Source organism: Periophthalmus magnuspinnatus, chromosome 21, assembly GCF_009829125.3.
Source record: "Periophthalmus magnuspinnatus isolate fPerMag1 chromosome 21, fPerMag1.2.pri, whole genome shotgun sequence".
Lineage (NCBI taxonomy): Eukaryota > Metazoa > Chordata > Actinopteri > Gobiiformes > Gobiidae > Periophthalmus > Periophthalmus magnuspinnatus.
In genome coordinates this window covers 9,401,159-9,420,838 of record NC_047146.1, presented here as the reverse complement: position 1 = coordinate 9,420,838, position 19,680 = coordinate 9,401,159, and the positions used below count along the sequence as shown (strand labels likewise).

Sequence of the window (19,680 nt, the reverse complement as noted above, 5' to 3'; positions counted from 1 at the left end):
AACTCAACGTCTGCAGTGTGTACATTTGTTCTGTGGAAATAATGAACTCCCTCGCTGTAGGATCTGGTTGTCACGTGAAACCAGATATGTTTTAGTCCTGTTCAAGTTCAAGTTAAATATATCGAACTGTGCAGATAAATAATCACATTTAGATTAACTCACTGTGCAGGTATTTGGTGTGAACCTGTGTGTGTGTGAGAGAGTTAACACCATTTTTAGATCCACTATCCCATGGGTTTAGTATGAAAATATTTAAAAAAAAGAGCCATCTGGAGGCCAGGTTTGACCAACCACGCAGGAATGTAAAGTATTTGAAGACTTGAGGAGAACACCCATGAGACCAATAAGACGCACCAGCACAATGCAACTTGTTTTTATGTTTTTATTTCTCACTATTAAACAACTATCCACTACCAATATTGTACTGTATCTAATGTTCTGCTAAAAGTACAAGGATATAATTTTCAGAGTGACCACCTGACAGTGAAGAAAAAGAGGTGAAGTGATACACGGAGGGGATTCAGTTTTGCTCAGTTGTAACAAACAGAAGGAAGAGAAATAGACGCCAACATATTACAACGTTGAAACACCCAAAAATCTCACTTTTTCGACTGATCATGTGGCATCAATCAAAAAGTAGAACATTACATAAATAAGTGGGACGAGGCACAGGAGCCTAAATACCTGTGTGTGTGTGTACAATCAAAACAGGGACAAGTGGTCACCATGGTTACTCTATAACTATAAAATAAACCATCAGGGCATTTGTGTACAGTTTATCTTCCTCTGCTGATGGATGCTTTTCATGGTTTTAGGCGACTTTAGGCGATTGGTTCATTAAAACTGAAAACGCTGCTCTAACAGAAAGTAAAAGTCACAAATGCTTTACATTATTTTTGAGCAAGTCCAGAGTCTCAGAGAATTGAACCCACAACCTCTTTATTACGAGGCAGGAGTAATTTGATTTTGATATGCCTTTTTAACAACTTACTTAAGACTAACACATACGCAGTAGTGTCTTTGATAAGTTGCATCGCTCTACACTGCTTTAAAGTGTTTGACATGTCTTTTTATACGCATATAAATCTGACAACCTGCAGCATGTACATCATAAAAAGTAACATCACCGCAGTACAACATTGTGGTCACTCATGTGTCTGTCTGTAACTGTTGATCTTTTGGGTAATGAGATTTTTACACCTGCAATTGGACAAAACTGAACTAAAGCGCAACCAAAACTGCTTTAAAAACTAACTAATACTTACGACTAATACAAATAAATATAGCAGTAGCGCACATACTTGTAACTGAGTACGTTTTTATCACCGCTAACTGTCAGTACTCTTCCCACCGCTGCTAACAAACATCTATCAAATCCTATAATCCAGACTGAAGTGGTTACCGTTTTACTGAAAACTAGAACATCTCAGGCATCTGTCCCTTGACCACAGTTGAACTTTACAGTCACACAGTTAAAGGCGCAGAGACTGGACACGCATTCCTGTCAAGGGCACAAGCAGGTTTTCCTCCAAACTACATGTACTTAAACTCAGAAAGAGACAAGGGATTCCATGTGTATGTGTAAGAAATTTATGGGATATAGTTACAGTTTCAGAGAATTCAAAAGTGCACTATTTTAGCACACTCTGGTTATGTCCATGGAGTCCATGTTGTATAAATTCCATTACTGTGCTGTACGCAGGACTTTCAGTGCCAGCTCGTGATCTTGGTTTATGTCATCGGAGGTATAATACTCCCTACAACGGAAGCATAGCCAGACTGGAGTGTCCTAGACCGGGAATGGGCAACACTATCACAAAGTCTTGATGGAAAATAAACTTCTCCAGCGTCATGCCTCTTCTCTTCAACTCTCGGGCTACTACAATTTAACCTTTAACGTACAGTGTGGCGTTAATCTTATCTACCCCCAGTTTACAGGTTAGATCTGTGGAGAGGGGAGAAGAATGCGAGGGTTTTGGTTTATTTTTGAGCAATAAAAACAGCTGTAATTGAATAAATGCAAGATACTGTAGAACATTCAAAGCGATAACCTCTTCATGGAGATAAGAAAGTAGAGAAGTTACATAGTGCGCTTTTAAATTACACTCACTACTTCCGGTACTATGCTTCTGCTAATATATAATACATTTTGACCAAAACTAAGTTCCAATAACACACACCACAGTGATGCACAACATAGATATACTAATGCAAGGCTGTACAAAAAGTTCACAAACTGAATGAATATGAAACGTCAGTACAACCAGTTATAATACCGCACTTCTCCGTTTGTCCAGGAGATTACGTAACACTGAGAATCACAGTAGGATGTGGAGGAGGCGCTCACATAATGATAAGATTGTGTCAAAGTTCACGTAGTTGTTGCTTAGATGTTGCGTGTATTCTCCTCCTGTCAGTGGACCCATAGCAGTCGGATAAGGGACAACAGGGGACGACTCACAAGGGCGGCTCAGTGAAGCGCTGTCGTCTTTTGTCATCTGTAAAATTAATCAGCTAAAAAGACATGCAGGCAAAATAGAAGATGCAATAAAAATAATACGCTTCAGTTGTTCTTTTTTGTGTTTGTTTTTTTTTAGTAGTGGTTTTTTATGTATTGGCTGAAGCTATGTAGAGAACGATGTAAAATATATTAAAACCTACCTTCTTTTTGTAAGAAGCATTTCCAAAGACAGAAACAAAGTGACAGGACCAAGAGGGCAGCGACTGTGGTGACGGAGATGAGGATGGTCAGAGCCGTGCCAACTGAAAGAGAGATGAAAAACAAAAACGTATGTATGTACAAAGGTATTATTTAACTTTGAATACTGCAACAGTACAAGACAGTATTGCATTGTTTTGCAGCACAGTGTAGGAGAGTAGAGCAAAGGGTCTCACCTCTTAGTTTCTTATAACACATGCTTTAGAAGATTTGCATTCAGTGGCAAATCTAATGTATTTTTTTCTTTTTAAATCATAAGATGAACTTGTACGTGGACAGTATTAGCCGTTATGAAGATTTTATGATTACCTTTCTAGTCATTTTTTCAGCATTGTCATCATCATTTTGGACCAACTATACTTTTTCCTGACGCAAACTTTGCACATAAATGGGGAGTGTTTGTCCACTGATCCGAAAGTTGACGGTTCAAATCCCGCTCACGACAACATTGCTGAAGTGAAGTGGCTAAACACTTAACCCACCTCACCCCCAGTGTTTGCGTGTATTGATGTATGAATGTGTGTGTGAATGGGTGACCGGTTCCTTGACGTAAAGTGCTTTGAGTGCCTTGAACGTGGAAAAGCGCTACATAAAAATTTGACATTTAAATGCTCCTTGTTCCTCCTTCTAGCAACAAACTGAGCCCTTGTGTTTTCAGATAACAAACTACTTACTTTTAGTGTTCATGGATACAGCAATAGGCGACTCCAGGCCCTTGTGGTGCACCAGGCATTTCACTGACACATCTTTAAGCAGGCCTGACTGGACAGTTAAGGTGCTGATAACCAGGGTCGTCCCGTCATCCTGAGGCGTCTGAGCGGTCTTTGGGGGGCCTATGGTGCGGTTGTCCCTCTCCACGTTCCACACGATCTCCGCCGGGGGTCGGGACACAGAGGTGCAGTTGGCTTCTATCACGCCTGGAGAGGTCATCTTATAGGTAACATGAGGCTTTGGGAGAACTGCAAGCAAGACAGGGAGTAGAAACATAAGTAAAGAGCTGTTGATTATAAAGGAAAATAGAAAATGCAGAGTAAAAGCTCATTTCAGTGTTATAAAATGTACTACCAAAAACATCAGACAGAATAGTTTCATATTGCAAAATGATAACATCTCACACATAACAAAATAGAAGACAGAGATGGAGCCATGTCTTTAAGAGGGATGAGAAATTCATTTGAGCAGGGTTCTGTGCTTTGTACCACATTAAGTGTTAAGTCTTGGGATGTTACCTGGAACTGAAGCCTTTGGACTCACTAAACTATGTGAGTTCCTGCACACTTATAATCCATAAGTAAACCTCTGCCTGTTTTCAATTGTCTGTGCTGAAGCTGGAATGTAATACACTGGAAGCAGGAACATTTTTGTTGGCACCATCGGACCTAGCCACAGACATTTGGCTTGTTTTATCCAGAATTTTGGGTGGGGACAAATAACAATCGAGATAAACATGTATCCAGTTTGGTTGGATTATACAGTAGATACCAAACTGATTTCTTCACTAGAGTAGATTAGACTACCTAGGATTTTTTGTCTGAAAGTTCATTCAATTTCCTCATTAGAGCAATTGTGGTCAGAGTACACTTAGATATAGACTATTCAGGGATGTCACCTTGTTCATGAGCCCCAGCCCCAACATAAACTGATAAATAATGCGTCTACTTCTCATCTGATCCAATGGAAACACAATATTAAAGCATTTTGTTTTTGTAGCGCACAGACGTCACTAATGCAAATCGTATGTCATCAACAGAAAACCCCGCTTTACTGTACAGCCCCATTCAAAACAATAGCAAGTCTGTTGGGGAGACTTCAGCGCGAGAACGGGAGACAGTGGGAGAAAGCACAGAAGGCATCAGTGTACGGCCTGAACACTGCCACAGTCACACATCAAGACCTCAGACCCTGCCTCCATAGTGCTCTTTCAAGCGCTCTATTCTTCACTCCACAAACACACTGCTTTGTCTGTGTGTGTGTATGAATCAGAAATGTTGTAGTATCAGGAACACATCAGCAGAAGAAGTCCGGAAGAGGAGATCAACATTCTAGTGCAAATCCCAGGAGGGGCACCTGTCTCTCCACACACTCCCACGGCTGCTATCTCTGACCTGTGCTGACAGCTCACTTTAGGATAGATGACCATTCTATAACTCTATAGCTATAATACAGAACACATTTTTCAACAAGATAACGATGGTATTCTTTTGTCTCTCAGAAACTCTCATGACTATAACTTCACATAGTAGTTACTAATAGGTCTTGAGAGAACTGCAATATATAATGTAACACATATATCGATTTGTCTCAAGCAAAGCACTACAATTCCAGTAGCCAGAATCGCTTGCACCGTATCAGTTATTTACTTCACAAGTTTAAATAATATATTCCTTTCTAGGTTACAAAATAGTATAAAAACACTTAATAGCAATGTATTAGTGGCTTTATAGTAAGGTTCCAGGGTAGACAAAAGCCTGTGTATGGGCAACTTGTATTCACCTGTTGAACCTGCCATTATCAGCATTGTTTTGGCTCAGAAGATCTGACACTACGGCTGCTGGTTATGCTGGAAATTCTTCTGGAAACTTTTGAAATACTGCTTGGCAAGATTTTATGGAGTTTGCCTATAAATAATTTTTATTTGAAGCTGAAATTGTTACATAAATTTTCCTGAAGATATTTTCTCCTTTATGTTATGTGCTTAGGTGAAAATATAGTGATGTTTACCATATGTGGAGAGGCAGACGGTAGCGGTCTTTGGTCCATCGCGGTGTGTGTGGAACAGGCAGGTGTAGCAGCCCTCATCCTTGATCAGTACAGGCTGGATGGTGAGCTGGCTGTCAGACTGGGACGAGCTAAGCCATGCTCTCCCCTCGTACGTAGGCTCGATCATAGGGTCACTCTGTTTCGCGTACGAAGCCACGGGACTATACTGCCCGTCCGGCGAGCTGTGCGTCCACTCCACCTGCTGCACTTTCTCAGGTAGGCCATAGTAGCAGGAGAGAAGTGTCTTTTTGCCACTCACTGCTGTCTTGTTGCGGTCAGCCGTGACTTGAGCTATCACAGCCACCGTCCAGCGAAAGACAAATGTACAACATAAAGTGATTAATAAAGCTGGAACTATGAGACCACCTCGCACAGGACAGTAAGTGGAATCTGCAACATCTGTGTCTAGTTAGAGTTGTAAACCCCTTTTCTCTGCCTTTTATTAACAGAGCTGAGATGAAGTCTCTATAGGCTCAGCAGTGTGTTTGGAGAAGCTAGATCAAGGTAGTGTACACTCATAACTCATCTAAACCTCCTCAGTAGACCTAAAATATAAACGTGTACGGTCCCAGCAATGTGTTGAAAAATGCACTCAAGTCACCTGTATGTTGCTGTATAAGAAAAAAAAAAGGCAAATCCTAAGCTTTATGGTCCAAGCTCAGCCCCTGGCATTCAACTCAAATAAACGAAGTGCTACTGAGTCTGGCATCTGTCTTCACTAAAAATGTGTTATGGATGGCTTTAATGCATTCAGGTTGTTTCCTATAAGCATCTGTTAACATCTTTAAGGTATACTGTGAAATTCATTTATATCACTTCCTCCCACTACAGATTTTTAAAATTCATTAATAATAAAATCAAATTCGAAAAATGTACAAGACATCACACAACTATGGCGTATTACTTTCTGACTCCCATCCAGAAGCCAAAGAAACATCTTGATTTCAAAAACAGATGACTTCTTCAGTAACCTTTCCTACCCTGGACCACTCCTGGACAAACAAGGGATTACACCAACTCCACAATAGAAACATATAACCTGTTACTGATTTTTTTTTTTGCGTAACAACTTGATCAAAACCAGTTAAAAGCAGGAATCCACTCACATGTAACAGTGATGCATGTGGTCGCTTGTTGTGAGCCAGAAGGAAGCATGTCAAAGATACAGGTGTAGCAGCCCTCGTCTCTGTAGCTGACCCTGGTTATGATGACGTTGGAGGTGTCTTTGGGGGCAGGGCCAAGGTCCACATGCTGTTGGCCACTCACACTGTCCTTGTTGCCCGGCTGGTAGGTCAGTAGTGTTTTATTCTCTACATCTATCCAGCGCACTTGCCTCACAGTTTCGCCCTTCTCCTTGGACACACTGCAAGTCAAAGTGTAGGGCTTGTTGACTGGAGCCAGCATATACTGTGGGGCAGTGACTTTTCCTGAAATACAGAATACCACAGAGATTACATACTGACAGTTACCAAAAGACTATTATAATTGGACTAAAATGTCACATTTACCCTGCAGTCTCCCAGCCATCAGCAGCATTAAGAAAACGGGCAGAGAAATTGTACAGCTGATCAGAACCCTCATCTTCAATTTTGTCTTTTACAAAAAAGGATAGGCCTACTGGTACACACAAAACATTGTAATATTAGAAAGAAATGATCATTTCTTAAGTGTCTGCAGCTTTGAGCTCATATCAAAACATTTTGTAAAACGAATTTTATTTAATCAGTTTGTATTTGAAGAAGCATCAAAACTTCACATAAAAATAGCATCAAACTTACCCTGCCCTGGTCCAGAAGTCACTGAGAATTTTATCCCTGCAACATTTTGTACATCCCAATTTAATCCAGCAGCAGCTCCTTCAAACATTCCAGTCAGACTAGAAACACATTTCCCCACTCGAATGTTTTCTCTTTTCTCCAGCAGCAGCAAATGAGGAGTCAGAACTCTCAGATACACGCAGACAGCCACGGTGCGCCTCTGGATCTTCTGTGCCATTGGTCAAGAGCTGAAGCCTGGAGCGTACTTTGGATAACTTTATAGCCAATATATAATTCACCCACAAGTTTAACACATTTCTATGTTATTTTTTTGTCATCATGCACTCAGGATTTATTTTCTAAAAAGGCTTATCCCTATTATTTATTTTATTTTTATTTTTTTTTCATATTCTGTCTACTGTCGACCTCTGCTGGAATAAGATGGAAACTACAACCCGACGTATTTTTTGTAATTAGTTTTATGTATATTTCATTAAATAATAAAACAAAATTACACAAGATATATCCGCTACGTTGATGGCAAATAAAATGGTAAAGGCATTAAAAAAAAAATAATAATAAAAAAAAATAAAATAACTTGAGACGTCATCAGTAGGCGACGGAACTTCAGACGCCTAATAATGACGTATCTTATCGCCTATAATCTGTCAGTAGAGCAAGTTTTAGCCATAAATATGCGAAATATTGTCTAAAAATGCCATTTCGAGATAAAACTTGCGTGTTCCATCGTTTTAAAATGTACTTATAGAATCCGGTCCAATTCAACACAATATAACACTGATCGACTGCAAACAAGAAACATGTCTTTCTTGGTGGACTCAGTCATCATGTTCACCTCACAGGTAAACTTTATTCTGTACTTTGTTTAGCCCGTTTAAAGAAATATGTCCTTAAATACTACAGTACAGCGAGCATATTGCATTATGGTGATGCTATTGCCACTCTCACTGCCTTCTTAGTAATAAACATGTTCGGAGAAAAGTGGGTGTTATTGGAAATTGGAGAAAACCAGCAGTGATGAACAGATGTGGCTATTGGCTTTTTGCATTATTAGGTGCTGTTCTTTGGATTTGGCTGGTTGTTCTTCATGCGGCAGTTGTTCAAAGACTATGAGGTATTCTTTTTTTATTTTCAATCTTTATGTCGAACTCATTTGGGTCATTTCAATGTAATAATGTATTCTTGCATTTATAACTCTGCGTCCTGATTTGTGTCTGACAGGTGCGGCAGTATGTGGTCCAGGTGGTATTTTCTGTAACCTTTGCTTTTTCATGTACCATGTTTGAGCTCATCATTTTTGAGATACTGGGGGCCTTAAGCAGTAGGTCGGTACATAATGTTCATGTTTTGTCACCATGAATTTAAGTGAGACACTTTATCAGTTATATTTCTGTTCTTGTCACCACAGTTCACGGTATTTCCACTGGAAGCTCAACCTTTACGTGATACTGCTTGTGCTGATATTTGTTGTGCCTTTCTACATTGGTTACTTTGTTGTGAGCAACATACGCCTGTGTAAGTACAGTGTGACAATCTTTCAATTGGCGTGCAATTGCCTTAGTTGATATTTGTGTATGTTTCCACAGTGCACAGACAGCGTCTACTATTTTCCTGTATGGTCTGGTTTACCTTTATGTATTTCTTCTGGAAACTTGGGGACCCTTTTCCAATTCTCAGTCCAAAGCATGGTAAGATCATGACTTTTGCATTTTTTTAATTGTTTGATTTATTGTTAAATATTTTCAGGAATCCTATCCATTGAGCAGCTTATTAGTCGTGTTGGAGTAATAGGAGTCACACTCATGGCCTTACTGTCTGGCTTTGGTGCCGTGAACTGTCCCTACACATACATGTCATATTTTCTCAGGTAGAACAAGTTCATTGCTATTATGTATTTGCCAATACAAATTTACCTTGCATCCAAAACTATGCTTTTGCAGGAATGTAACAGAAAGTGACATACTTGCTCTGGAGAGGCGGTTGCTACAAACAATGGACATGATTGTCAGCAAAAAGAAAAGGTAGGTAACAGCTGTATTTGCATGATTATTATAATTTTTTTTATGTTAATATCTCAATACTTCTTAAGAATTGCCATGACACGGAGACAGATTTACCAGCGTGGGGAAGACCAAAACAAGCAGACTGGATTCTGGGGCATGATCAAGAGTGTGACCTCTACACAAACGGGCAGTGAAAGTATGCAACATTGCTGTTACATTTTACCCATGCTTCTGCTTTATTATAAATGAGAAACATATATATATATTTTTTTAATTTTTTTATTTATTTTTTCCCCAGACCTTTCTTTAATTCAGCAGGAAGTTGATGCTTTAGAGGAGCTAAGTCGGCAGCTTTTCCTTGAAACTGTGGACTTACAAGCCACCAAGGTAATCTAAAAAGTGATGATGAACTGGAAATAAATGAAAATAGTGAAATGATATATAATTTGAAATCCTGCAATTTCACAGTAGTTTTTTCTTCTTGAATATTGCATATGGAAACTAGTAACTAGTAACTACAAAAATTTGTAGAAAATGTGGTTACATGAAAAAAGCTCTAAGTAGCAGTAATAATTAACAAGTTTATTTCATAGTGATTTATTTGATTGTCCTTAATTATTCTTTTACTCTTTTCTTACAGGAAAGAATTGAGTACTCCAAAACATTCCAGGGGAAATATTTTAACTTTCTAGGGTACTTCTTCTCCATTTATTGCGTTTGGAAAATATTTATGGTATGATTGCTGTTGCTTATCAAACTGTAACTTAATAGTATTCCACGCTGAGAGACTGTTCTTAATATTCACTACTTGGCAGGCAACAATAAACATTGTATTTGATCGGGTTGGAAAGACAGATCCAGTAACCAGAGGCATTGAAATCACCGTGAACTATTTGGGAATCCAGTTTGATGTATGTGCACTCTCACACCCAAATACTGCAAATCACAGACAATATGGCAAATGGAAAATTTCTTTACTAATTGTTCCTTTGGTTTTTTTTTGTTTTTTTGTTTGCTTTTAGGTTAAATTTTGGTCTCAACACATTTCTTTTATCTTGGTTGGTATAATAATTGTAACATCTATTCGAGGCTTACTCATCACTCTTACAAAGGTAAAAGCTCTTTTTTGTGTCTGCTGTTATGGTAATGCACCTGAATATGTGTCTTGAACATTTTGTTTATAACTTTATATATTATTTTTCCTTTGTAGTTCTTCTACGCTATATCCAGCAGCAAGTCTTCTAATGTAATAGTGCTTGTTTTGGCTCAGATAATGGTGAGTTATCTGTTCTTTTTTGTGAAAACAAACTCTAAACCAAAAATTGTAACGCATGTTTGTCTGTTTCTTTCAGGGAATGTACTTTGTTTCTTCTGTTCTTCTAATGCGAATGAGTATGCCGCTGGAATACCGATCCATTGTGACAGAGGTGCTGGGAGAGCTGCAGTTCAACTTCTACCATCGCTGGTTTGATGTCATTTTCCTGGTCAGCGCTCTGTCCAGCATTCTTTTCCTGTATCTGGCCCATAAGCAGGCACCGGAGAAACACATGGCTTTATGAGCCAGAACTGATCACATGATCAAAACTCTGGCGCTTGAACATAGTCTCTTTTCCAGTTGAGAGATGGAAGATTACACTGGACTTTTTAGAGGCAGGGCACCTTCAAATTATCTTGCAAATACTTGACAGTTGTTGACAATTAAATTCTACTGGAAAAAAGTTCACTCAAGTGTGTTTAATTATTTAATGTTTAACTCTTAACCTCTCCTAAATACAGACTATCATCTAGGAATCTGCAATACATGTTGACTTTTGTCTTCTTTCTATCAGAACCAGTGTTAAGTCCAGCTTAGCTACAAAATGTAACGTACTGTTTCAACGTACTAACGGTGTCAGTCCATGTTCTTACATCACTACCTTTGTGTTTGTGTTATTCCACCAACTTGATTCCTCAAACATTTTTATTCTTACTATTTGTCAGAAGATTAATAGAATCAAATACAGACATAATATTCATCAACAGAGTTCCATTTGTTTATTTAATTTAATTTGAGCTCTGCTGCTCTGGTGACTGTGGTAATATTAAGTTAAATGGTGAATATTAACAGGAGACCAACTCAAAATCTCTCATCTACACTGGCTTCAGATGCAGAAGATGACTCGGATGAGCTCTGAAACCAAATCAAACAAAAGAGTTCAGAATAGTTAATTGTTCATATATTTTAAAATTTATATTATGTTTTTGCATGTAAAACTCACCCTTGATCTTGCTGGTTGCTCTGGTTCTTCTGGCAGAGCTGGCGGTGGAGTTTCTTGTCGTATTTCTCTCGTTTCAGGAGTGTGAACTTGAGCGTAGGACGTCTCCCCCAGCAGTGCTCTTGTGATGGGCACTCCCTTAGCTGTGAGCCTGTCATAGACGCTCCTACTGGCCACCAGCATCTCCAGATAACTACCACTGCTCCGGATCAGACCTACAACCTCTTCATGGGTGCTTTTCTCCACATTCACCCCATTAACCTCCACCACCATGTCCTCATCCTCCAGCCCGGCCCTGTCCGCTGCACCCCCTTTCACGACCTGGGATCAAATGTATTACAGTTTCAGACAGATCAGGTAACTCAGGACTACATTTGCATGGCCAGTTAAAATCAGATAACTAAAATAATCAGATAGCCCATTAACTAGATCTGGTTTATGGTGCGTAAGCACAAAGAAGTCTGATAATCAAAAACGATCATTGCATAACAGTTCTAATTGGAGAATAAATTACAAATGTTTTCTCTTTCATTTTTGTACTGACATCTGGTGTAACAGTTTACATGACCTTTCAATAATCTAATAATGCCTAACCTCTTTGATGTACTGTCCACACACGCCCTGAATGCCGTTTAGGTGGAACCCATATCCGGCGGAGGTCTTTTCCATTCTGCACAGTTTGGGTTTGAGGTCCTCCTCTCTGTCCTGAACTGGTGAAGGTGGACGGTGGGCAGCAGGAATTGTTACAGCTTCGTTGTAGCTCGGAGGTGAAGTTAGACCCTTCATCTCCTCCCAGAAAAGCATAGGGGAGACTTTTCCCTATTCCAATAGAAGATATGTTTAATAGGTTAAAGTCTAGTCCTAACTCTAAGTGTACTTGTTTTATATTACATTTAAACAGCTCAGAGCGGAAAGGGTTAGGGTTAAGGTAAGGATTAGGTTTCTCTTGGAGTATGACTTCAGTATCTTAAATTTCTTAAATTTGTTTGCACAACTACTAAAAGATCATTTCAAAAACTGATATTTCAAATCAGGGTTATTCCACCAAACACATTACTCAAAACACAATTTCCCCATTTAATCTTGCAATTTAAGTTCTGTACACACTTCATGATTATTTTGGTATATTGTCAATTTCCTTTCATACTAAAGTCATCAGGTTACCAAAGTTTACAATTTGCAAAGGTCATACCTGTGACTATGACAATGTCTCCTCTTTTATGCAAGATACACATTGAAACAATATGTTTTGACTTGATTTATGTTATGTATTTAACCAACTTCTGTCTCACCTTCTCGTACATTTGGTCTGTCTCTTTGTCCACCACTAGGAGGGAGCATTGGTTGCCACTCATACGGATGCAGTCTACCACCTCCTCATGGGAAAGTCCAGCCACTTCCTTCCCGTCCACAGCCACCAGTCTGTCCATGTCCATCAGGCCTACTCTGTCTGCTGGGCTCCCTCTGTCTATCTCTCTGATGAAGTGCCCTACACGTACAAGAGGTCATTCATTCAGATTTTTTATTAGATAATAATATCATTTGGGTTTTTGGATCATTAAATTGGCACAAATTACCAGAACATCACTCATAGCCCAGGTTGACAAAAGAACCTTGACATATGGTCTATTATGTCCTTGGGCAAGACACTTCACCCACCACTTCTCTGCTTGAATGTGATTATTGGTGGTCAGAGGGGTCAGTGGTACAGATTGGCCACCTCTCTTGTGCTTGTCTATCACAGGGCAGCTTTGGCCACAGTTGGTACTTCAATTCTGTTACATTGCTGTATGTGTATCTGTCTATATAAATATGAGAATGATTCCTTGATGTAAAGAGCTCTGAACGCCCATTATGACAAAAGCTTTATTCAAAATTGCAATAGTTTATGATAGTACCTGAGAGTTTAGGTTCCTCTTTTAGCAGAAAACCATAGCCGTCACTTCCTTTGGTCATCTCTACGATTCTGGGCTTGTGTGGCAGGTACTTAGTCGTTGCTAACCAGGCCCCAATTTTTATGTGTTTGCTTTGGTAGTGTCTCTCTGTCTCCTCATCTACCAGCAAGAACAGGAGAGCGCCCCCTGCAGACTTGATCTTCTCCACTGCCTGGTCGTGTGTTTCCATGTCTTCTCCGTTAACCTCTAACAGGCGGTCATTGAGTCTGACCCCGGCCTGGTCCGCGACACCTCCTGGGATCACCTCTGTCATGTACAAACCCTGCTGGCCTACAGGGACACAGAGGACAAATGCACGGTGAGACGTCCTTGTGCAGTTGGTAATAGCATTGAAAGAACAAAAGCACTGTGTCAAAAAGGTTTGGCTATACTGTATAATGTTATTTAAAGGTTAGTGTGATGATCAGCTGTGTATGCAAGTTTACTTAAAGTTCTTGTTCATAAAAATAGTATTAGAAGTACCATAAAGTTAAAGCACAAACTACTCACTGTACTGTACTGACTTGATATTTTACTAATTAAAAGAACAAGCGGATCATTATAAAGTCAAGACAGTTTAATTTCAGTTACACATTTCAGAAAGAGTGATAGCTTAAATAAGTGAGGTCCTGATCTCTAGATACGTGAGCCACAGCCTCTTAAAACTGCATGAATCTATAACTTTATTTGCTCAAAAGTTTTCACTTATGAATTTCTTATAAGCAGTGTACAAACCTTACCTTTAACTGAGCGGAGGGAGAAACCATAGCCGCTGTTGTTCTTAACAAGGTAGCACAGTTTGGGTTTGGGCGCATGTTTGGACACACCATTAGTGACTGGTGAGCTGTGAGAGTCGGCCAAGTTCACTCCCTGAGCTTTTGCTTGTTTGTACGATGCCTCGTCCAAAACATGGAAGAGGACAGAAGAGCCACTGTTTCTTACCAATTCGACTACCTGCCCCAGAGATAAACAGTGTTACGTTCATCTTACATTTATATTCTGTGTTTTGTGTTGTTGACTACAGCCATACCTCAGAGTGGGGAAGTCCATCCACAAACGTTCCATTGACCTTCAAGATCCGGTCTCCATCTTTCATTCCAGCCAATTCTGCGTTTCCTCCCATCTCCAAGCAGCGAACCAGGTGTCCCTCCTCCTCATGCTCCACTCTCAAGTAGAAGCCAAAAGTTTGCTCTGACCTCTTGTTCAAAGAAATCACCCTTGGCTTGTATCTCGCCATTTCCTTGAAGAGAAAAAAGTTACACATTCATTCTTTCTAACTGGCTACATTTCTCAATTCAGCAAAAACAATTTTTTTCTACAGTGAGAGATCATCCTGTTCTTTAAAGAGGTGTCACAGTGCTGGTAGCTAAGATGCAAGTTAATCTTCCATCAGTGCTCTTGAGCTGTTAATGGTTAATGACAGTCACAGCTGAAGAAGATGACATGCCATTTAAAAGGGGGCCTGGACTTTGAGAGCAGGGAATGTCACCGTATACTCGTTTATGAAGGAAAATTCATTTATAACCGATGCAATAAAGATGTTTGATATGCAGATTTTGTGAAGCTCTAGAGCAGTACAAATGGATGGGGGTCTCCATTTAAACCCAACGCTGGCAAATGGATTTAAATTACCAAGGAATGACAATGTAGCATTACTAAAGTTTCTAAAATCCTGGTTGTACTGTTGTACTTTTTAAGAACATATATATATACACACATATGACATACACATATGAAAATGGTTTGTTTGAGTAGTAACGATGCAGCTATTGTCACGTGACTTTGTGTCTAGAAAACATTGTTAGTTTGATGCAAAGTTATTAGCATTGAAAACTGTCTATTCGTTCAGATTTCTTTAAAATTCTCTATGATGCTCACTGCGTCATTACACCTGTTATTTCAAAGCTACATCAAACCATTTTAAACCAGTTTAAATCACAACCAAGGATATATTTCTTTTTGTTTTTGTAGGTAATAAGTGAAAATAAAAACACTTTTGTATAGACTCACCAGCTCCTTCCTGCTCAGTGTCCCGGTGCAAAGGAGGAGTCCACTTGCCACTGCTGGACTGTTATCTGCTGTATCTCCGGCATGCCCTCCTCCCAGGCCTCCACCCCTGCTCCTTCAGCATAAAGGACTTTGACAAGCCAAAGGTGAGTTTAAACGCTGAGTTATTTAACAATTTCTTGTATAATTCATATGAAGCCTGACTACTTTACGAAAGCAGTGATTGTCAGGTCAAGTTGGTACCAAGAGTAATTTCACAACATATAATCTGGAAAATACTGGAAACACTAATTAGATGAACTACAAAAGTGGCCTTCATCTTGTTTCCATGTCATAAGATTTTACAGTTCAATTACCTTTGATATAATATAGCGTGATAAGATATTGCTGTTGGATCAGTATCAAAATCTCTTACTCAGCGGACAAGACAAGTATTTTGTCACTTAAATGCACAAAACATCAGATAACAGACAGCTCCTCAACATGTATCTTCACTGCACAGTATAACAACATTTACAGAACACTTATGTTTATGTGTACAGTCACTATAAAAGGTATTTCACTATTTTATGATACAACAGCCATCACGAGGGGACAAGGGTCAAACCAAGCAAAACAAATCACGACAGGTGCGCCCTGTAATATTGCGAAAATGATCTACTAATTTGTTTTTATCTTTATTCAAGATTAAAATGTGATACTGCGTTTGCAAATGTCTAATGTGCATATGATGTGTGAGTGAAAGTATGAATAGTGTCTTCAGCGTTTGGATGTGTTAAATCCACTTTAAACCCAGCACATTTTTGAAATAACTGCATATAGAGTCTGCATAATAAACACTGCTACATTGATCCCTTGCACATTTCTCAGATACACTCACAAACTCCAGAGTTGCTGTTCTCAAATGTGAATTGACTGCACCATCATTCTATTCTCCATCTTTTTGGCACGTTGTTGTTGTTCACAGCACATTATAGTCATGTGGGTAATGCATATCGATAGCTAATAGTGTACGTATTGAATAGGTGTCTTCTGCTTTCTCTCAGTATTAAGTATTTGTTCTGCCATATAACTAGTCAATAGTTCCTGCTGCCAAAAAATATAGTTCAACTTCCACATTCATCTCACTGCAGTCTAGTTTTCTATTGATGGAGGAGTTGTGTATGCATGAGTAAACCACTTTGGTTGCACTTTTATAATAACTACACTTAAATTACGCTAATAATGCATGACGAAATACTTAATTTACAACTTTGAGAACAAATAGTTTATTAAAGGCCCCATAATATGCTATTTTCTGATCTATTCCTCATTACAAACATACATGGAGTTGTGTTTTGTTTCATTCACACATTTAACACACAGATCCTGCGTAAATAGGCTGGGTTCATCTCTCAAATGGAAAACACCCTGTTCTACCTTGTGATGTCATGTGGTGATACAGGAAGTGCTCCACTGTGTTTTTAAACTCCATGCACCTTCACTAGATTCTTTTGGATAAATTTAGCTTTTGAATGGAGCTGGAACAGAGCATTTTGAGCTTTGGAGATGTAGACAGACTAATAATAAAGGGTTACTCAAGCATGTGTGAATAAAACAAAACACAACTCCAGGCAGGGATGTGCACATTGTGAGGGGCAGGTGCTCAACCAAGAAAATAGGGCACTTTTCCATATCGCTTAACGTGACATTATTGACGCATTTTAAAAGTTGCTTCTTTTACTTTTAAGTGTGTGCTTAGGAGCATTTTGCAAATTATTTCCTGTAATCTGGGGTATTTTAGATGAAGAAATCCTGTTTAATGTATTTAACCTCTTGCAGCTGTCTGATACAGAACAATGACACATAGGCCCATTGTTCTAGAGCACTTCTCTCTAAGTTCCAAAACATATTATTATAACAACTATTTTTATGGCATGCTTGACATTAACCTGTATTTTATAAACACTGATCGCTTGTGTTCAGCTCCTATGTCATCGGTTCTGTTCCCTCGCTGTGCTTCAGCCCTGCTCCAGTGCACAGAGCGCCCCCTGCATGTGGAGGTTTCGGTCCCTGAAACGTTGTACTAATAAAGGTAAACCAAAAGTGAGACAATGTACGTTAATCTTCTTAAACTCTTTCAGTCAAGTGCCTCACCTCCAATGCACCTGTCACCCAGTCAGGTGCAGAGTTTACACAGAAGCAATTATTAACCCTCAAAAATGTGTTGACCATGAGGGTATTTCAGTCAAAGGGGCAAGTGCTTGAGCGCCACCTGGGCTCTGTTTGTAGTTCCTGAATCATTCTTAATAAACCACGTCCTCATTATGAAGTAAGTCTTTGTTCATGCTTTATTAAGGCTATTAGAAGCGTAATTATGATAAAGTGTCATTTGTTTTATTCATTGCTGTTCAAAGCAAAAGTAAAGTGAAGTGTGAGCACATTGTGAAACTCAAAATCTTTCCTTCTTGCATGCTAATCTCCCACAGGTGTCTTCTGTAGCAGTTGCAGATCGTTTGTGGCGCAGCTGTTACATTAGTAAATTGGAAGCATAGTTTGATTTGCATAGAGGTTCCTGGAAAAAGATGAGAAATTATATCTGTTACCCTCATAATTTAACACTAAAATGCCATGATGCTAACTAGAATGACTTTGTTTTTAGACTAACCTTTTTTAAAAAAAATCTCTTTCCTACTATTTGTCCAGCCCTTGTCTCTAAATAACCAAGTCCAAAATGATTTTTCCTTTAGGCTGTCTTCATCAGCACCGTGCTACTGCAATCAACACGTCACGCCAGTTTGTGATTACTGCACTCGACAGGGAGCACTGGTCTCCCTCCATTTAACGTGATTAGCATCCTCAGACAGCTTGTTTATCTGGGGTAAGAGCTACTGCACATGACCTACCCCGAAACACCCAATTAGACCTGGGAGAAATACTGAAGGAGGGCTGCCAAGGCGATGATGAACCCTGCACCTCATTCTCCTCATGGTCCACTGGATATTTCAGCTGTTATGTGTTTGTCAAATTCACCTGTGGAACATGAGGTGTACCTGTCAGCTGACCCACAGAGCACAAATGACACGCTTGTCCATCCAGACATATTAAATGTGTCAGTCTTGTTGTCTTGTTTGGTAACAGCCAAGTCAAGTCATCTGGTGGTGATCAAAATGTGGCAGACTGTTGAGAGGCACAACCATCCTTTTCTTTCTTTTTTTTTTTTTTTTTTTTTTTTGAGTGTAGTACTTTATGAATGACAGATACATCCTAGGTAGTATCCAGAAAGGTCAAATTGGCATGGTTTGGACAGTGCAGAGAGATGGAAATTACTATAAATTCAATGCCAAGTGCTGCTTGAAAGAATCAAATACAAAATGCACTCAATTTGCTCAAACCCACACACCCTCTTATCTTGATGAAGGTGCTCGGTCTGTACACAATGCACTAATGGGCCACACGGGGGCAGCTGTGTGTCTGTAGAGTCACCACAGGACACGCACTTGACTGTGCCGGAACAAGTCAAGTGCCATTAAGTCATTCAGTCTAAGCCAGACTCTCTTCATTTAGAGCTTAAATGTCAAGGATTTGACCTAAAAGTTCAGTTACACACAATTACAAAGGCTTTCAATGGCCAGAAAATGATACAGCATAGAAGGTTTGTTCATAAACTGTGTATTTTTTTACACACTCAGTATAAAAATGTAGATTGGATTCATCATGACTCGTGACGCTGAGGACCACAGGATAATATCTTAGAGAAATATTTTGAGTGATGGGTAATTTTTTCACTGTCGAATGGGTTTGAGAGAGAGAGAGATCCTGCCTAAATGATAATTAGTACATTAATATTCATGACAAGCCTATTAATTAAGTTCCCTGGAGATTTCCAATCTCATTTTAAATGTGTAAGTAGACCTACACGACACTGCGCACGTTTAGAGAAAAGATGAGACTAATGAAATAAGACACTTTTATATGCTAGAATCCACCTCATTGCATCACTTTAGAACCAAATATTCTCAGTTCGCCATTAATAGTTTACGAGCATATTTTCAGAATGAGCGTTTTCATTAACCGTGAGCGTCCAAAAGATCCGACCAATGAGCGACTTTTCCTCTGTCCACCCCTCCCTTTTTCCTCCTGCTCTCAAACGCAGCCCACGCACCGCGCTGTATGACTTTGGAGCGCTTCTGCCAACGCTCAGTCGCTCTCATCAAGTGGCACACCCGCTCCACCGTGCGCCAT

At 39.4% G+C, this 19,680-nt stretch overlaps 3 protein-coding genes across 6 annotated transcripts; 1 reads left to right on the top strand and 2 right to left on the bottom strand.

The window, feature by feature from the left end:
* Positions 1-439: 439 nt before the first annotated feature.
* zgc:113337 (uncharacterized protein LOC503741 homolog) lies at positions 440-7,391 on the bottom strand. Of its 4 annotated transcripts, none has more exons than XM_033987083.2 (7): positions 7,258-7,391; positions 6,988-7,096; positions 6,586-6,906; positions 5,441-5,770; positions 3,394-3,678; positions 2,662-2,763; positions 440-2,498 (listed from the first exon to the last, which is right to left on the bottom strand). In XM_033987083.2, exons 2-7 carry the CDS (start codon positions 7,058-7,060, stop codon positions 2,458-2,460), a joined length of 1,152 nt encoding a protein of 383 aa, XP_033842974.1. In that variant the 5' UTR covers positions 7,061-7,096; positions 7,258-7,391; the 3' UTR covers positions 440-2,457. The 4 variants fall into 4 exon arrangements, with proteins under 4 accessions (XP_033842974.1, XP_055086473.1, XP_055086472.1 ...); XM_055230498.1 differs by having other exon boundaries at positions 461-2,498; positions 6,988-7,093; XM_055230497.1 differs by having other exon boundaries at positions 462-2,498; positions 6,988-7,072.
* Positions 7,392-7,857: 466 nt separating this feature from the next.
* Positions 7,858-11,007, top strand: si:ch73-390b10.2 (Golgi pH regulator). The gene is made up of 14 exons (XM_033986896.2): positions 7,858-8,099; positions 8,312-8,371; positions 8,479-8,582; positions 8,666-8,772; positions 8,844-8,945; positions 9,004-9,124; positions 9,198-9,278; positions 9,347-9,456; positions 9,559-9,647; positions 9,901-9,993; positions 10,076-10,171; positions 10,283-10,372; positions 10,471-10,536; positions 10,613-11,007. The coding sequence occupies exons 1-14, from the start codon at positions 8,058-8,060 to the stop codon at positions 10,817-10,819; spliced, it is 1,368 nt and encodes a 455-aa protein (XP_033842787.1). The 5' UTR covers positions 7,858-8,057; the 3' UTR covers positions 10,820-11,007.
* Positions 11,008-11,302: 295 nt separating this feature from the next.
* Positions 11,303-15,549, bottom strand: pdzk1 (PDZ domain containing 1). Its single transcript, XM_033986895.2, has 8 exons — positions 15,460-15,549; positions 14,480-14,689; positions 14,190-14,403; positions 13,414-13,740; positions 12,808-13,004; positions 12,110-12,334; positions 11,519-11,836; positions 11,303-11,430 (listed from the first exon to the last, which is right to left on the bottom strand). Exons 2-8 carry the CDS (start codon positions 14,684-14,686, stop codon positions 11,377-11,379), a joined length of 1,542 nt encoding a protein of 513 aa, XP_033842786.1. The 5' UTR covers positions 14,687-14,689; positions 15,460-15,549; the 3' UTR covers positions 11,303-11,376.
* Positions 15,550-19,680: the final 4,131 nt, after the last annotated feature.